Source organism: Phalacrocorax aristotelis, chromosome 10 (assembly GCF_949628215.1).
Source record: "Phalacrocorax aristotelis chromosome 10, bGulAri2.1, whole genome shotgun sequence".
NCBI classification, from domain to species: domain Eukaryota; kingdom Metazoa; phylum Chordata; class Aves; order Suliformes; family Phalacrocoracidae; genus Phalacrocorax; species Phalacrocorax aristotelis.
In genome coordinates, this window is record NC_134285.1 from 9,961,221 (window position 1) to 9,978,560 (window position 17,340).

At 34.8% G+C, this 17,340-nt stretch overlaps 1 protein-coding gene across 3 annotated transcripts in view; it reads left to right on the plus strand.

Moving 5' to 3' along the window:
• The window catches only part of SMG1 (SMG1 nonsense mediated mRNA decay associated PI3K related kinase), a 66,277-nt gene that overhangs the window by 22,487 nt on the left and 26,450 nt on the right, over positions 1-17,340 (plus strand). For all 3 annotated transcript variants that reach the window (XM_075105152.1, XM_075105156.1, XM_075105155.1), the window contains 23 exons: positions 263-388; positions 483-555; positions 1,227-1,324; positions 2,925-3,098; positions 4,165-4,389; positions 5,038-5,139; positions 5,589-5,858; positions 6,409-6,539; positions 7,226-7,387; positions 7,863-7,981; positions 8,725-8,812; positions 8,896-8,997; positions 9,464-9,604; positions 9,919-10,118; positions 10,387-10,583; positions 11,272-11,439; positions 12,267-12,421; positions 13,501-13,646; positions 14,291-14,492; positions 15,313-15,422; positions 15,778-15,925; positions 16,287-16,446; positions 17,122-17,242. In XM_075105152.1, coding sequence (XP_074961253.1) covers positions 263-388; positions 483-555; positions 1,227-1,324; positions 2,925-3,098; positions 4,165-4,389; positions 5,038-5,139; positions 5,589-5,858; positions 6,409-6,539; positions 7,226-7,387; positions 7,863-7,981; positions 8,725-8,812; positions 8,896-8,997; positions 9,464-9,604; positions 9,919-10,118; positions 10,387-10,583; positions 11,272-11,439; positions 12,267-12,421; positions 13,501-13,646; positions 14,291-14,492; positions 15,313-15,422; positions 15,778-15,925; positions 16,287-16,446; positions 17,122-17,242 — 3,418 coding nt within the window. The remainder of the gene's footprint in view (positions 1-262; positions 389-482; positions 556-1,226; positions 1,325-2,924; positions 3,099-4,164; positions 4,390-5,037; positions 5,140-5,588; positions 5,859-6,408; positions 6,540-7,225; positions 7,388-7,862; positions 7,982-8,724; positions 8,813-8,895; positions 8,998-9,463; positions 9,605-9,918; positions 10,119-10,386; positions 10,584-11,271; positions 11,440-12,266; positions 12,422-13,500; positions 13,647-14,290; positions 14,493-15,312; positions 15,423-15,777; positions 15,926-16,286; positions 16,447-17,121; positions 17,243-17,340) is intronic.

Consider the following 17,340-nt stretch of genomic DNA (forward strand, 5'->3'; position numbering starts at 1 on the left):
TTAAAGAAAACAGTGTCCCCAAGCCTTGACCTGGGTCTGCCATATTTCAAGCAAACACCCACTTCAAATTAATATTTTCATGCAGTAGATATGATGATTTTTGTTTTTCCTTCTTGCAGAAAGCGTATTGAGGTGTGTTTGAATCAAAATAGTTTGCTAAAAGGTGTTCAACGCTGAATAAATCTGTGCGTACCTAATATTGTAATCTTTTCACATTGTTTTGATGAAGTGAAATGTTTAGTGGCTTTGCTTTACTTTTTAGCTTGTAATGACCAGCCTGCAGTCCATTCTAGAAAATGTGGATACACCAGAGTTACTGTGCAAATGTGTCAAGTGCATCCTTTTGGTGTCCCGATGCTACCCACACATTTTCAGCACCAATTTTAGGGTAAGCATGCTTTGTCCTCTGTGTTTTCTTTCTTGCACAGAAATGTTGGGGCAGCAAATTGGGTGATTAATCTTTTTTCAAAATTGCTTTCCAGGACACAGTGGACATACTGGTTGGGTGGCATATAGACCACACTCAGAAACCTTCGTTGACTCAACAGGTGTCTGGTAAGTTTGGCAAGAGTCGCTAATGTAGTCCACTCTGGCTTGCAGATGATGTGGGTTTACTTACATGTCTGGTCCTACTGACACGGAACTTAACATAGAACCAAAATGAGTTTCTGGCTACACAACAAGATACTTTGTTCTGATCTTTTTAGTAAATTTGTATTTGCCATTTTATGCAATATCTGGAAAAATTGGATGCTTTATTCAGGCTACACTTAAACATCTTTTGTTTTGTGTAACTTGTTAACAATTTTTAAGCTTATAGGTCTTAATATATTCTCTGTGAAAGAATGTATTTTCACCTATGTAATTCTGGAAGATCTCTGTGGTAAAGATACTGTACTGGCATTTAGGAAATAGTGAAACTTCTTCCTACAGTTATAGCGGTTATCTTGGAGTTACTCACAGCAAGTCTGTTATGTTTCCTGTGTCATAGTCCTAGATTCTGTCCTTAATGTTCAACTGCAGTAGGGCAGGAGTGAACATTAAAAACAATTTGTCAAAGGGACAAAGCAGGAAAATAGAATTTATATTTATTAAAAAGTTAAAATTTTCATGCAGATGACCTTATCTTACCTTAGCAACTTTTACCTCAGGCATGTGCAACTAAAATGAAATTTTCATATGTTACCTTGTTGCCCTGTTTTAACTGCCGTGGTATTTTTATACAGGATGGCTGCAGAGTTTGGAGCCCTTTTGGGTGGCTGATCTTACTTTTTCTACCACACTTTTGGGTCAGTTTTTAGAAGATATGGAAGCGTATGCTGAGGTAAATACGAATTTATGGTATATGCCAGAGTTAACAGTTGTGGATTTCTTAATAAATTCATAGCTGTGATTCTTATGGATGCATTACATTTGTAGAAAACAATGTTATGATTTTCCTGGGGAAAAGAGGATCAAATTATGGAGTACACTTAAGGCATGTGTGATGACAATCTATATGAATCCTCATGAACTACTTAAGTAGTACCATAGCCAGGCTTTCAGCTGTTGTTCTTTGAGAATATAATGTTTTAATAAATAAACAATTAACCAAACAAGAATGCCTTAATTTTCAAAAAGTTGCAGTGAAGACATTTCATGGTCTTTCCTTGGTATTTTCTGTAATTGTCCAACTTCAGAGTTTTTCAGAAGTAGTGACTATTGGTAGGAGAAGAATTCTTAATGCTTCCATAGAGTAATGGCAGATGTGTCTTTTTTTAAATAAAGTAACAGATTATATTGTGGAGAAAAGAGAAATAGAAAATGAAAGTATATTAACATACTTTGTTTTGACTTTGTAACCTTTGCTTACTTAACAGGCCACAGAGTTTATCTGATGCTGTCATTAAAGGAAGTGTTTTGGATTTTTTTTGGGGGGAGAGGAGTGCTGCCTTTTTCTTAAGGTGTATGTGCTCCTATGTATATATGCTTATAACTAGATTATGTTCTATTATGTATGTTAACGTGCAGATCCTATGGGTGAAATTGTACTTCCAGCATAATCCGTTTCACTCAAAGGAGAAAAAATAATTTGATTTTATTAGTGTACTTATATGTACACCAAAGCTTCTGATGGTACGACTTCTAAGAGTTAGGATTCACAGACCTCTTTGGCAGTGTCAAACCCACAGAAGCCTGTGCTGCTGTGACTGTAGGCACACAGCTGAAAGTGATTAGTCAGTGCAATGAGTTGCTCCTTATCAGCTTGTCTGCTGAACTGGACAACATGCGTATTAGTCAAGGAATAGTTTTAAGATAACGTGTGTTAACTTAAGTCATGGAGGAGGTGGTTCCAGCTAGTGTGTTTTTATCTCACAATGGAGTAGACCAAGGCTATGTCTATACTAATGAGATCAGTGCTTCTGGGAATGTTCCTGGGCACTGATGCCAGCTGGCATGAAGCAGCCTGCTAGTAAACTCATGGTCTCCACATCCAGGTAGCTGCATGTAAGCAATGTGATGGGAATGGCCACTCAAACATCCTGACTCCCATTTGTGAACGGGAGTTGTTTGGGAGAGTGGTGAAAGTGTGCAGGTGACTGTTGTAACAGTGCAGCAATATGGAGGATGATGTTCCAGGGGCCAGGAATATCGTACGCTTCTCTTAATTTACAAGATACAGTCTGAGTACTCTGTTTCAGTGGCTAAACTAATGAGCAGCATCTCATTACTGCTCTGTTTTGCTCAGTGTCATTGAGTGCCTATATCCCATCTTCATATGTATGTGAAGTTAGAGATATTGGATAAATATATCTGTAATGGGATAGTATCTGTAATCTGTCTGGAAAATAGATGAAGTATTTTTAATGTCATATTTTAATCTTTTATCCATGTATTATAACTATTAATGACGTGTACTGATATATAAAACTTCTGTGCTGTAGGACCTCAGCCATGTGGCTTCTGGGGAATCAGTAGATGAAGATATTCCTCCTCCTTCAGTATCACTGCCTAAACTGGCTGCACTTCTTCGGGTTTTCAGTACTGTGGTGAGGAGTATTGGGGAACGCTTCAGCCCAATTAGAGGACCACCAATTACAGAAGCATATGTAACTGATGTAAGAATTCAAGTTTTTCTTCTCATATTTCTGTGTTGCTGATGTGATTTATCACCATATAATGATGGTATTCACTGATTTTGTTTAGGTTTTGTGAATTTTACATGAATATGAATATGTATATGCTCAGCTTTGAGGAAATGTATTTTCTTGAAGTATGCTACAAGAATTTTATTAAATGTTAAGGTATAGATTGTGATAATGGCACATGGGAGTCATATATAGCAGAAACCAACTTTTAGGCATTTTACCTTCATGCAGGTAGGCTTATGCTTGTGTTATCTTTCTCTGTAACCATGATGTTACCATTTATTCAGATAGCTATTATGGCATAAAAATTAAATTTGAATTATGAGTTTGATTTTTATAAAATGTAGGGGGTTTTTTGTCCTGCTGAAATTGTATCTAGCAATCTGATAGCAAAGTTCTGTAATATAGGATGTTGTAAGCTCAGAGTAAATATTATATAATATGCTAAGTAGCTGCTATAATTCTGTAAGGGGAATTGTAGATGGAGTGAATGATTAAAAATCAAAAACCCAAACAAAAAACCTAAGATAAAAACACCTGCAGTCAAAACCTTGTTGCTGCATGGGCTGCACAACTGGAATTTCAGCCTTGCAGAGCTCTGTAAGGGACAATTTCTTGCATAAATAAGTATGGATTTCCCAATTAAAGCCAAGACAGTTATGTAACTTGTCTTAATCTTCAGAGGATTCTTGTGACAAAAGCTCAAAAAAAGAAAACTAGTGTGTCTTTTACAACAGGACTTCTGTTGACATCAGTTGGAACTGAACAGAATTCTGAATAATGAATTTAGGTTTTCTACATCTTTCCAGGTCTTTAACTGAGTAGGAAACAAGGCAACTGAAGACTTGTTTTCTCTTACACTTCTGAAGTGTAATGCCATGATCTGCATTATTCAGAAAATTCTATTGACAGAATTTACCAAGCTGCAGAGTAGGTGATGGGACAGGATATCAAACCAATGTGTATATAATTAAATAGCATAGGTTGTTGTCTCTTTTTAATGGAGTATAATTTACGTGTGTTTTTAATTTTCCAGGTTCTGTACAGAGTAATGAGATGTGTGACTGCAGCAAATCAAGTGTTCTTTTCTGAAGCCGTACTTACAGCTGCCAATGAGTGTGTTGGTGTTTTACTTGGCAGCCTGGATCCAAGTATGACCGTACACTGTGACATGGTCATCACATATGGATTAGATCAAATGGAAAATTGTCAGACCTGTGGCACTGATTATATCATTTCAGTCCTGAATCTGTTGACACTGGTTTGTACATATTATTATTACTGCGGTTTTGTCATTGGAGAATACTATTTTCTAACCTTGCTTTTTGTGTGTGTGTGTGTGTGTGTGTGTGATAAATATTTAAAACTCTTCTATAAAGCTTATTCTGCTAGCTTGTTTATGCATTTGGCTTGTCGATAAAGTGGCATTTAGTTTTAGCCTGAGTGTTTGTGTTGGGTTTTTGGGGGGTTCTTTGGGTTTGCTTTCCCTCTCTCCCTGGCTTGACTGGACAGTGCCATTCTCTGGCCTCTGCAGTTGATAACACCACCTGATGAATTTCAGAATCTTAGTACTTAATATAGTCTATTTATCTACTTATGCCATGACCTGGGAAATCAGACTTCTTCATAATATACCTCTTATTGTGTAGGCCACCAACTCTTAAACTCACATCAATTTAAAGTAATCACACAAACTGTCTCTCAGCTGTGCTGTTAAAGTCTGAAAAATAATTAATTTTCTGAATGTGGATTTGGGAAAACAAATGCAAAATACTTGCTTTGATGGGAAGGTGTTTTTTCTAGTTATAGTGAATACAAGCTAGAAAAATTAGTATTTTAATGTTTAATAATTACTCTAATAAAAATTAATTCAGGTAAAGATATTTATAATTTTGGTTTTTATCCCCAGATTGTTGAACAAATAAATACAAAACTACCATCGTCATTTGTAGAGAAATTATTTATACCAGAGTCTAAACTACTTGTTCTTCGTTATCATAAGGAGAAAGAGGTAAGAGTAAGTGCCTTCTACAGGTGTATTACAACATCCTTCATGCATTTCCTAGAATGTATGTATTAAGCTGTAAAATTTCATTCATCTTAAATATATATTTTAAAAATTTGATTATATATCTATGAAAATTCCGAAAAGGCAGGTGTAGCTAGTTCTTGGTTTTGGCATTTAGATTTAATAAGGAATTAGGAAGTTGGCCATCATACCGGGTAGAGAAGTCCTTAGTTGATGTGGCTTTTCACACTCAATGTGTTTTGTGGATGATCCAGAAAGTAATCAATAGATTCTGTAAGTAGTACTTAATTACAGAAAACTGGAGATAGGTAATGTGTATCAGACTAGGCTAATCATAGATAAAGAAGCATAATTTTAAATTCTGTGTTGGTGATTTAACATTATTATTCCATGCTAATCAATTATTACTGTAATTATTTTATACTCTCAAGGTTGTTGCAGCAGCCCATGCTGTATACCAAGCGGTATTGAGCCTGAAGAACATTCCTGTTTTGGAGACTGCTTACAGGTTGATTCTAGGAGAAATGACCTGTGCTCTAAACAGTCTTCTCTATAGTTTACATCTTCCTGAGGCCTGTTCTGAAATCCAGCATGATTCATTCAAGAAGCATATACTCAATGTGGATAATGCAAAGTTTGTTGTTATATTTGACCTCAGTGCTCTAAGTACTATTGGAAATGCTAAAAACTCATTAATTGGGGTGAGTAGAAAGTACAGATAAAGTTTGTGTGATAAGTGTAAAAACAGTTTTTCTCTTAAAATATACCGTAAAGACTTTCACCAGTAGCACACATATGTATAATAAAGTTATCATATTTGTTTCATAACTTATGTTATAGTAAAACTTCCAGTATTAAAACTCAGGGAAACAAAATGGCTGGATTGTATCTCTAGTTGGGGCATAATGAAAAGCAGTTTCTAGGGAGCATCTTATCTGGGTTATTCATGGATTGATTCTAAGATTGTCATAGTAATTCTTTTTGAAAATAAAGACAGATTTATTGTGTCCTCTGGTAGTATATCAGCTGTGTGAAAACACTTGTTCCAGATCTTTCCAAGTAAAAACAAACTGCTTTTAATAGGTTGTTTAAAAAGGGGAAAGAAAATAGTTACAATTAAAGTCAGAAAATTAATAGAGTTAAATTATTTTCCTTGGAGAGAAGCAAAACAAAAATAATGGTATGGAAACTACACTTAAAAATAGATCCTCTTTATTATGTTTCTTTGCTTATGTTGCAATTGTTTTATAGATGTGGGCCCTTTCGCCGACTGTGTTTGCACTACTGAGTAAAAATCTGATGATTGTTCACGGTGACATAGCAGTTCATTTTCCTGCTGTCCAGTATGCAGTACTCTATACATTATATTCACACTGTTCCAGGTATGAGGATGAATAATTCATCAGTATTGTAAGAGCATTAGGATGGAATGATCTGAACAGAATATATTGTGGGAGGGATTCATTTAAATAGGCTGCTACAATTAAGCTTTTGCCCAAACTTCCCTAATCAGTGTTTACTTTTGTTAATTGCAGGGAGTCTGTATCTCAGCCAAGAAAGGATATCCTGGCTTAAAATTTGGCATTTTATTCAAAGACAGATTAGAAGTCTTTGAATAGAGATAACTGAAAGTAAATAAGGAAAGATTATTTTTGCTTATTGTGAGATCTAGGAGAGGTAACGAAATGTAAACAACAGATTTAAACACTGTTTGGATCTTATTACTACAAAAGGTTGTCAAAGTAGGGGAGTATACTAGTTTAACTGTTACTCTGTACATTTCTTGGTTTTGGTGATTTTTTTTTTCTTACTAAGCATTTGATACCAGCTAGAGTTGAAACCAGGTTACTGGGCTGCAGGGACTGATGTAAAATTGTCACTTTGTTTTAGGCCAGGGATAAAAATATTTGGCTTTTGACATAATGTGGTTACTGTGTGACTTTTGCTGCTGGGTTTTTTGGTTGGAGGTTTTTTTCTTGTTGTTGTTTTTCCCCCTTCTGTATACTTTAAGGAAGTATTCCTAATCTTGGAGTGGTTTTATATTAGATGTTTTTCCTTGCCTTTTCAGGCATGACCATTTCATATCCAGTAGCCTCAGTTCTTCCTCCCCCTCTCTGTTTGATGGAGCAGTTATAAGTACTGTTACCACAGCAACAAAAAAACACTTCTCAATCATACTAAACCTTTTGGGGCTACTGCTTAAGAAGGATAACCTTACTCAAGATACCAGGTAACTAACATCATCTTTACGAGGAGACTTTCTTTTTTCTTTAGAATGCCTTAATTCTGAAACCAGGGTAATTTTAATCTGTAAAACTTGAGGTAAATTTAAGCAGTCAAGTATTTGGTTTTTTGGTTTTTTTAAACAGTAATGAAATACATGTGGAAGAAGTAGCTGCTCATTTTTATGCATGAAAACTAGAAAAATTGAAACCATCGTGAGATCTATACAGTCAAAGCAAAACTATCAAACTTCACAGAAAAAGTCGTGTTTTTCTTTTTTCTCACTGAATGTGCCTTTTTACAATAGTTACAATCCTGTATTACCAAAATGCTGTGAAAACTGGGGTCATTTTTAATGTTACAAAACCTTTTGTTTAAAAAATGAGTTATGGTATAACACTCATCTGAATGTGAAGTAGTTTAATGTTGAAAGATACGTTTCTGTAACTGTATAGAATGACTAATACTTCTGTTTTTTGAAGGAAACTACTTATGACATGGGCTTTGGAAGTGGCTGTTCTGATGAAAAAATCAGAAACATATGCACCGTTATTTTCTCTCCCATCTTTTCATAAGTTTTGTAAAGGACTTTTAGCAAACAGTAAGATATCGCGTATTTTTACTTATTAAGTTCTTTTTACATGGCATAATTAAGTACATAAGTGACCTTGTCATATACCACTGGTAGCTGCAACTGTGCTTGTTCCATTTACTTTTAGGGATGCTTCCAGTTTGTAGTGCACAGAGACTTACACTCTCTTTCTATAATTTTTCTTAAATGGATCCCTGCCTACTACTTTTGCAAACAATTAATTTTCTTAAAATAATTTGTGATTGTGAAATTGATATACCAAAAATGTCAGTGATGTGCTAAATCTTGCTTGTAAGGTTGCATTTTATTTTATCAAAAGCAGTGCGACCATTCCATAACATGATGTATTGTTTTGGATTTCAAAGCATGGAAATAGAAATATGGGAACAAATATTTTCAGTAGCATAAAACTAGCAAGAGCAGTAACTTCCCAAGGCCAGGAGCTACTAGGTTTACATTCGTTTTCTCTTACTGAAATATTGTGTGTAATGCCAGTGTATGGATTAGTCTGTCAGCTGTCAGAAAAGGCCCATAAGTAACATGTAGCACAAGTGGCTTTTTGTTACTAAGCATTTACATGTTATATTAAAACCAGTCAATGAAATCAAAAGAAAAGTATTGCTTAAAACCAGTCATCTACTACCAGCTATGCTGTAAAAGTGTCTTTAGATGTTTTACCACAACCAGAGTAATGCATAAGTTATCTAATTCTAGCAAGAATAACTTTTTTTCCTTTCAACTCCTTAATTCAGCCCTTCTAGAAGATGTGAACATTTGTCTTCAAGCATGTAGTAGCCTTCATGCCCTGTCTTCCTCCCTCCCAGATGACCTCTTACAAAGGTACTTGCACAGAATTCTGTATATCATTTGAATTATGCTGTGGATGGAAATGTTACCACCTTTTTTCCTTTTTGGTGATGCAGGTGTGTTGATGTGTGTCGTGTTCAACTGGTACATAGTGGTGCACGTGTAAGACAAACTTTTGGAAAACTTCTGAAATCAATTCCTTTAGATGTCGTGTTGAGGTAAGTTATTGAGATTAACTACCATATAGAGAGGAGTTTAGTTTCTTTTTTGAATTACATTTATCTGAAAAATAATGCCAGTCGGATGTCATCATACTGTCTTAGTTTAAAATCAAAAAGCATGAAGTGTCTTGCTATGTCTCCTACTTTGTTACAGGTTTAAGAACAGTAGGCAGTACACAGTTATTAAAATCTTTTAAACTATGCAGCACTTCTTGCAGCAAATATGAATACTTGTAAAGATCCGTGTTGCCCAGAACTCCAGCAGTATTGTCTTGCAATTTGTCTCAAAGACCTGAACTCTTAAAGCACTTTGTCTTAATACCAAGGAGTATACTTCCAGTCATTACATACATACATTTATATATATATTTTTGTGTGTGTGTAACTTTTTCTGCACAACTTCTTTTGATTTATTCAAGTATATTATAGCATGGGTTGTTTCCCCCGTCCCCTTTTCCCACAGTAACCGTACCCACACAGAAATACAAGAAATTTCTTTGGCTATAAGAAGTCATATGAGCAAAGCTCCAAGTAATACATTCCACCCGCAGGATTTCTCTGATGTCATTAGTTTTATTTTGTACGGGAACTCTCACCGAACTGGGTAAGAACTTCCTTTTAATACTGAAATACGTAGATGTTGAATTTATAGTAAACAACTCCAAGCTATATTTAGTTTAAAATCTGTAATTATCTTTACAAATTACATTGTTTTACCTTCAATTATTTTTTATACTGCTTTTTAAGTATTTATAAATATCTTCAAATATGCACCTTTTTTGCATATTTGGCTATGTTCATTGCTGCTGGAGACAGTCTTATGAGAGATATGTTTGAGAGCAATAGGGAACCAAAGTGTGTGCAGTATAAACTTGTTACCACATGACCTTGTGTTAATGTACTGATGTTTTCTTTCAGGAAGGATAATTGGTTAGAAAGATTATTCTATAGCTGTCAAAGACTAGATAAGCGAGATCAGCCAACCATCCCTCGTAATCTGTTGAAGACTGATGCTGTTCTTTGGCAATGGGCTGTTTGGGAAGCAGCTCAGTTTACTGTTCTTTCGAAGTTACGAACTCCTCTGGGTAGAGCCCAAGACACTTTTCAAACAATTGAAGGTAATATAAAAAATATAGTTTATTTTCATGGAGTTTTTTTGGTAAGACTGTGCAGCAAAGAGCTTCATGTCCAAGGCAAGAAGCACAATGGCTTTATTTTTCAGTAATTGTAGATTTTAGCATGTTTTTGACCGATGCATCAAGAATTGCAATGGCAGAAAACTGGTTGCATAACTACTGTTAACTATTGAGAGATTTTGCTATCCCTTGATATTTAAATAAAATACTGTCTGTTAACCTTTTTTCCATGTTTTGGTAAAATGTATAGGTATTATTAGGAGTCTTGCAGCCCATACATTAAATCCTGACCAAGATGTTAGCCAGTGGACTACTGCAGACAATGATGAAGGACACAGTAGCAACCAGCTTAGGCTTGTTCTCCTTCTACAGTATCTGGAGAACTTGGAAAAATTGATGTACAATGCTTATGAAGGATGTGCCAATGCCCTTACCTCTCCACCCAAGGTTTGTCTGTCTTACGGTGCTGATGATACTTGAAACAGTCTGCTGAATGAACAGTGTTTCCAGGGTTGTTCAGATCTTAACCATGGAACTTAAGAAGAAGAACTCAAGCAAAGTTTGAGACTCCTAATTTGTCTGGCTTCGACTTTGACTTATTCCTAGAGAACACATGAAAACAGGATTTATTTCTGGAGTTCCAGCTTGTATAGTGGTACAAATCAAGCAAGTCTGTAGTACCTCTGATTTTTAGCAGTTACTTATGTGTAGGTTGACAGCAGTCCTGTTATAAAGTAACACAATTATTTGAGGCTGTAAATTGCTTTTTGAGGAATACTGTAGTTTATAAACATACCCTTTTGTGTACTCCTAACTGCAAAACATTCTTCACTGTTGAAATAAGTTGTTTAATTACTAGACTTTGACATGACAGTAATGTATAATTTATAGTCAGTTCATTTCAAGATTTTTAGCTTGCCAGTGTGCCTGGCTAGTTGCGTGCTGTGCATGATTTCAGACCATCTGCATTAATAAAATTAAAGATGCAGAATTTTGCCCGTTTCTTCATCTCTCAATTGAAAACTCAGCTGGAGAAAAGAAACCTATCCTGACTCTGATTGTTATAAAGTACTTAATGTAACTACTTTGATTCATATGAATGGTATTGTAAAACTTCTCTTTTCTGTCTTTAAAGGTTATCAGGACGTTCTTTTATACTAACCGCCAAACGTGCCAAGATTGGCTAACGCGGATTAGGCTTTCCATCATGAGAGTTGGATTGCTGGCTGGCCAGCCTGCTGTGACAGTCAGGCATGGTTTTGATTTACTTACAGAAATGAAAACTAATACTAGTATCTCTCAGGTACTTTCTTTTCAAACTGTGTAGACTATTGCAAAAATCTTCCCATAATATTCTAAAAGAACTAAGCTGAGGCAATCAGTAGTTATTAAACCAACTGGTCTGTAAAAGATAGCATTATTTAAAGCCACATTTTAAATTCATGTTCTATATTGACAGACTTTTGTGGTTAAGTGATACTGTAGGTTGGAGATAAAGGTGTTCTGCATACATGTGGTCAAATACTATACATAAACGAATGCTATAGTTTGTTCACGGTTTGAATTGAGCAATTTCTTTTTAAGCAGAACTTTCTGCATAAACCGTATGAAACTTCTGTCATATTAGTGTGAGGCCTTCCCAAGCTTCTGGTAATGTAGTGTCTTTGCTTACCTGGGGCTATGAGCAGGAGGGGGTTGTATCATGAGGGTGTGTATCCTTCCTCTGTAAGTAACTGGCAGAAGTGCAGGGGTGGGATGCGTGGATGAAGTGTTTAAGCCTTCTTAAAAGGTTGAATGGTTTCTTCAGTACATGACTTGATATGCTTAAATATTTTAAGAAAGGATGTTTGGTAGATATTTATTACTTCCTGCTTCTTTATGAATTCTCACACTTACATAGGTATAGACTATCACATAGTGATTGCTAACTATTGATGTGGATTCACAGCATACGCTTCTCCCTTAGCTCCCCTGCTTTTCCAAAAGCAGTGCAACGGATAGGTATGCAGAGCACTTCTCTTGTAGATGCATATAATGGAACATTGCTTTATCATTTCCAAGTATTTAACCATGTATACAGCTCTTATTTTATATGAGATTTGTTAAATAAAGCTTTTGGTTTGGTTTTAGGGAAATGAATTGGAAGTGACAATTATGATGCTGGTAGAGGCACTGTGTGAGCTTCACTGTCCTGAAGCTATTCAGGGTATCGCTGTCTGGTCTTCTGCTGTAGTTGGGAAGAGTCTTGCCTGGATCAATTCTGTAGCTCAACAAGCAGAAGGACGGTAAGTTTTCTCAGATAACTGGGTGTTACAGACTTGGATATTTTTATCCTTCTTAGCCATAGTTCTGATTCTTTTAAACTGTGGCATGAACCAAGGCTACAGATCTAATTTCCATGTCAATTAAAGTCAATGTGTCTTTCAGAGATACCTAATCCATCCAGCATCTTTAGATATTTTAACTTCTAGTTTTAACTAAATTACCAGGATTTGAATATAAATGGTATTCCTAAGCTGTTTTTTAAGTTTTTCATACACAGCATTATTATTTTCATATTGTATTTAATTTTCCATTGCAAAATATTATTCTTTTCTAATGAAGTTTCTGACCAACGGTGTGATCTGATTACCTGCCACAGTTTGCCAAGAGAGGTACTCCAAGGGAGATGCTTTGCAGTTTTAGTTCAGCTTTGAAAAAGTGGCTTCTACGTCTATTGAAGTAGAATCTTTGGCTGCAGATACAAATAAGTGGGTCAATGTTCCAGATAGGGTATGCCTCCATTTTGGTGTTTTCATCTCCTTAAAGGAATACATCCCTTCTTCTGTATGAAATGAAAAAGGGACACCTTTCATTGTTTACCTGCCATGTAAAAATCCCCAAACAAAATAAGCTAAAAAGGGGTTTTATATTTACAACTTTTTCCCATTTTTGTAAGATTTCTTAAAATAATGTGCAGCTTTGTAATATGCGAGAAGCTTAGAAATGTCAACTTTGAGGTGCGAATTGTTGCCCTAGACCCAGCTTTACAATCGTGTATTCGATGATGTGTAGTCAATCAGTATTTGGCTTTACTCATTCAGGTAAAAAGTGTGACAGTCAAAAATAAAACTCATTTGTCTCCTTCAGTCTGTACTTGGTTTGAAGTTTCCATTAAAACCTGGTTGGAAAAGCTTTTATGCTATGCTATAACCTGGAAATTCAGCCAGTAAACTTGTATTCTGTGTTAATCCCTTTCTTTTGCTGAAGGTGGCACGTGAACTTTTTTGAGTATTGTGGTAAAGAAATGTTTAAAATATAGTCTATTTACCAAAAAAGAAAACTGGTTCTGTAAAATGTTGACTAAGATATTAAACTATTTAAGGTTTGAAAAAGCAACTGCGGAATACCAGGAGCACCTGTGCTCCATGACAGGAGTGGATTGCTGCATAACAGGCTTTGACAAAACTGTTCTGAAGTTGGCCAATTCAAACAGTGTGAATAATGCAAGCCCAAAGCATTCCTTGAATGGTCAGTATTTATTGTTTTCTTTTTAAGAGATATACAATTTTAACTGTATGTGCATAAAATTAGAAAATTAAGTGATATAGCCATTGTAAGTATAGTGTCTAATTCTTAAAACAAAACCTGTTTCTGTCTGCAGTTAAACTGCACTGCTTAATGCCACTGAAACCAATATTATGTGTAGATACGAGGGTTTGCAATACTGAGGTCTAGCTGAATGAAACAAAAATATCTTGTAATTTACTATTTTAATTCTAAATTATTTTAGATCATTGTAGCTTAAGGCTTAGTATTTATGACATAATTGTATCATAAATGCACTAGTTACTGTTTTTTAACTACTGAGACTTTGTTGCAGTATTCTATTTCCTCTTTGAAAAGGGACCTTCTCTGTTCTCAATTTCATTATTCTGTTTTCCTGTTTTGATGCTTCTTTACAGATATGGACTAAATTTTTCCAAAACTTCCTTTGAAAAGGTTCTTTTTTTAAAAAAAAGAAATATAAGTGGAAGAATACTGTGAATGTTATAGAACTATTTTATTTTTAAAATATTTTTCTTTACAAAAGACTTAGAAAAATACATTTGAGTAATAGAATTGCTATTTAAAAATATATATTTAAATGCATATACTATTTTTTCATCTCACAGGAGAAACTAGAAAAACTGTTCTGACTAAGCCAAGCGACTCTTCACCTGAAGTTATAAACTACTTGGGTAACAAAGCATGTGAATGTTATATTTCCATTGCTGACTGGTCTGCTGTTCAAGAGTGGCAAAATATGGTCCATGACTTGAAGAAAAGCAATAGCAATACCTCAATCAATCTGAAAGCAGATTTTAACTACATAAAGTAAGGATATAACTAATTTATTCAGCAGTACCTTAGAGTTCAGTATCTTAGAACTGAAATACTCCTTATGGATTTTAGAAACTGGATGTAATTGAAATAAAGGCATGATAAGAAAGGGGAGTTTTCACATGCTGAATTTCTTTTTCTTCTATTGCAGTTACTTAGATAATTCCTTCTTCAGTGGATAGCAACAAGAATATTGAACCTTTGAGTCTTCTGTATTCTGAGCCATCAAGTCTCTTAACCTTTCAGTGCCTTTTTTGTGTAGTTCTGCAAAATGCCCAAATTTTTCCATTGTCCTATATTGGGAAATAAAGAAAAGTTAATTTTCTGCTTTGGGTTCTTAAGCAATATAAATTTATATAATCTATGATCTGCACAACGTTCCAGTATTTCTGAAGTCTTGGTTTCATGTAAACTGAAGAGTTGAAACCATGGCCTCATGAAATTCTGCCCCAAAACTTGCTTTTCTGTGCCTAGAGGAGGACGTGGAAAGTTTTGGGGTTTTTTTGATTGTTTTTGAACTTTTCCAAAGTCAACCTTTTTCTTGCTATGGTAGAAGAGTATTATATATAGTGTGGTGATAATATGAAAAACTTCATAGCTGGAGAGGTGTGTTTTCCTTCTGCTTGAATTTATCCATTTGGTGTAGTACTATTGCCTTGTATTGATCTATGTGAAAATTGGGATTTTTGCTTAGAATTAAGCATAAGTGCTCTGTAAGATTTTGAGTTAGGCTTTAGTCTTTTTTGCTGTATAAGTTATACAACTGGAATGAAGTAAGAAATGTGAAAATAAAACTATAAACATTGAATTGCAGATCTTTGAGCAGCTTTGAGTCTGGACAACTTACTGAATGCACTGAACAACTAGAATTATTACCAGGAGAAAATATCAACCTACTTGCAGGGGGATCCAAAGAAAAAATAGGTATAAATGCATTACTTTAAATACAAAAGTAAATATTTCTTCATGTATCTGTTTATAAATGACACAAACTTCTGAATGCAGTTTGTGTTCAGTGGACTGACCATAACCTTTATGAACTGAACTTCAAAATGATGGCAGTTGTCATTCTAAATGTTGATACAAGTGTGTTTTCTAGAGGTAATTTGTTTATAAGTAACCTATCATGAATTTCTAGTATGAATATAAATATATATTGAATACTATATTTATTAAAAGAGTTTTTTTCAAACTTGCTTTCAAAAACGCATTCTCAGATGGTGACACTTGATAAAATTTGGCAGTTCTAACTGGATTCAATTGTTTAATCTCTATGTAGACATGAAGAAGCTCCTTCCTAATATGCTAAGTCCTGATCCAAGAGAACTTCAAAAAGCAGTTGAAGTACAGCTTTTGAGAAGTTCAGTATGTCTGGCAACAGCTGTAAACCACATAGAACAGGAACAAAAGTGGCAGTCAATATCTGAGTAAGTTGAAATATGCTGTGAATGTAATATACTGTGAAAAGCTGTTCTAGTTGTTAAACGTAACTTTGAAAAGCATACTCTGCTTTGTATGTATCTATGGTAGTTCACTACTAGTTTTAGCTGTTATGAGTTATAAGCTTACTGAGGAAAAATAAGATGATGTTTAGCTTGGAGGTTATGTAGTTCTTTAATAAAGTGACAAGAAGCAGTACTTTATCAAAGTGTCATACTGTAACGTACATGATATTGCAAGAATTTTTCAGTGTCTTTGAAGATGTAGAATTTGCTTTTTCTTCAGTAATTTTGATATCACTGTTTACTGTTGAAGTCTAGCTAACAAGAATGTTGTGATTCATTTCAGAAATGTTATTAAGTACTTAAAGCAAACATCACGAATCGCTATTGGACCTTTAAGACTTTCCACACTCACTGTGTCTCAGTCTTTACCAGTGTTGAGCACTCTTCAGTTGTATTGTTCTTCTGCTTTGGAAAACACTGTATCCAACAGGCTGACATCAGAGGTATGTCTGTGTGTTTAAAATGCAAATTGGAGCAATGTCTTTCTCCATGTCATGTCATGATGTATTGAATATAGAACATACATTGTTTTGATTGTGGTTAATGTGGTTAATGATACTGTAAAAAGACCTCATTTTGTTTCCTAACATGCCTTTACCCAGTTTTTTTTACATTTACATGTCTGTTGGAGAATTCTTTCTATAGTTACAAATATAACATCTCTTTCAATTACATTTACAGTATTTTAGGTTTTACTGGTAGGTGATTTTTAGAGAAGTGGTGATATTCTGGAAATACATTGTAACACTTATTCCTATGATACGCACACACAGTTTATTTTAAAAGTAACTTCAAAAAATATTTATCAAAAACCAATCACTTCAGCTGTTAAAAACTTAATGTCAAACTTCAACCAGCATGAATGATACAGTTCTGATTTCTAATCGTTTTGTTCAGAAAACAGTTCTGCTTGATTTTGAGTTATTCTTAGTGTTGTCCTCTCAAAATCAAGCATATTTTTCTAGAGTTGCATAAAACATATTTCATGATAAAGGATGGCTACTAATACAAATAAGAATGTATACTCTGCACTGAAATTGTCTCTGGTTTTAATAAATAAAAGTACATTTTAGTAAAGATGTCTTTCATGACGACCGTGCAACTTGTGTGTCTTTCAGGACTGTCTTATACCTCTCTTCAATGATGCTTTGAGGTCATGTAAACAGCATGATGTAAGGCCATGGATGCATGCACTGAGGTACACAGTGTACCAGAATCAATTGATGGAAAAACTTAAAGGTATATAAGCTCTTACTTTAGTGTTATGAAGAGAAATGCAGAATTTGAACTTAAACCTTTGGCTGAAAGCAGTAGCTGTGTCTTTTTCTATTATTTAG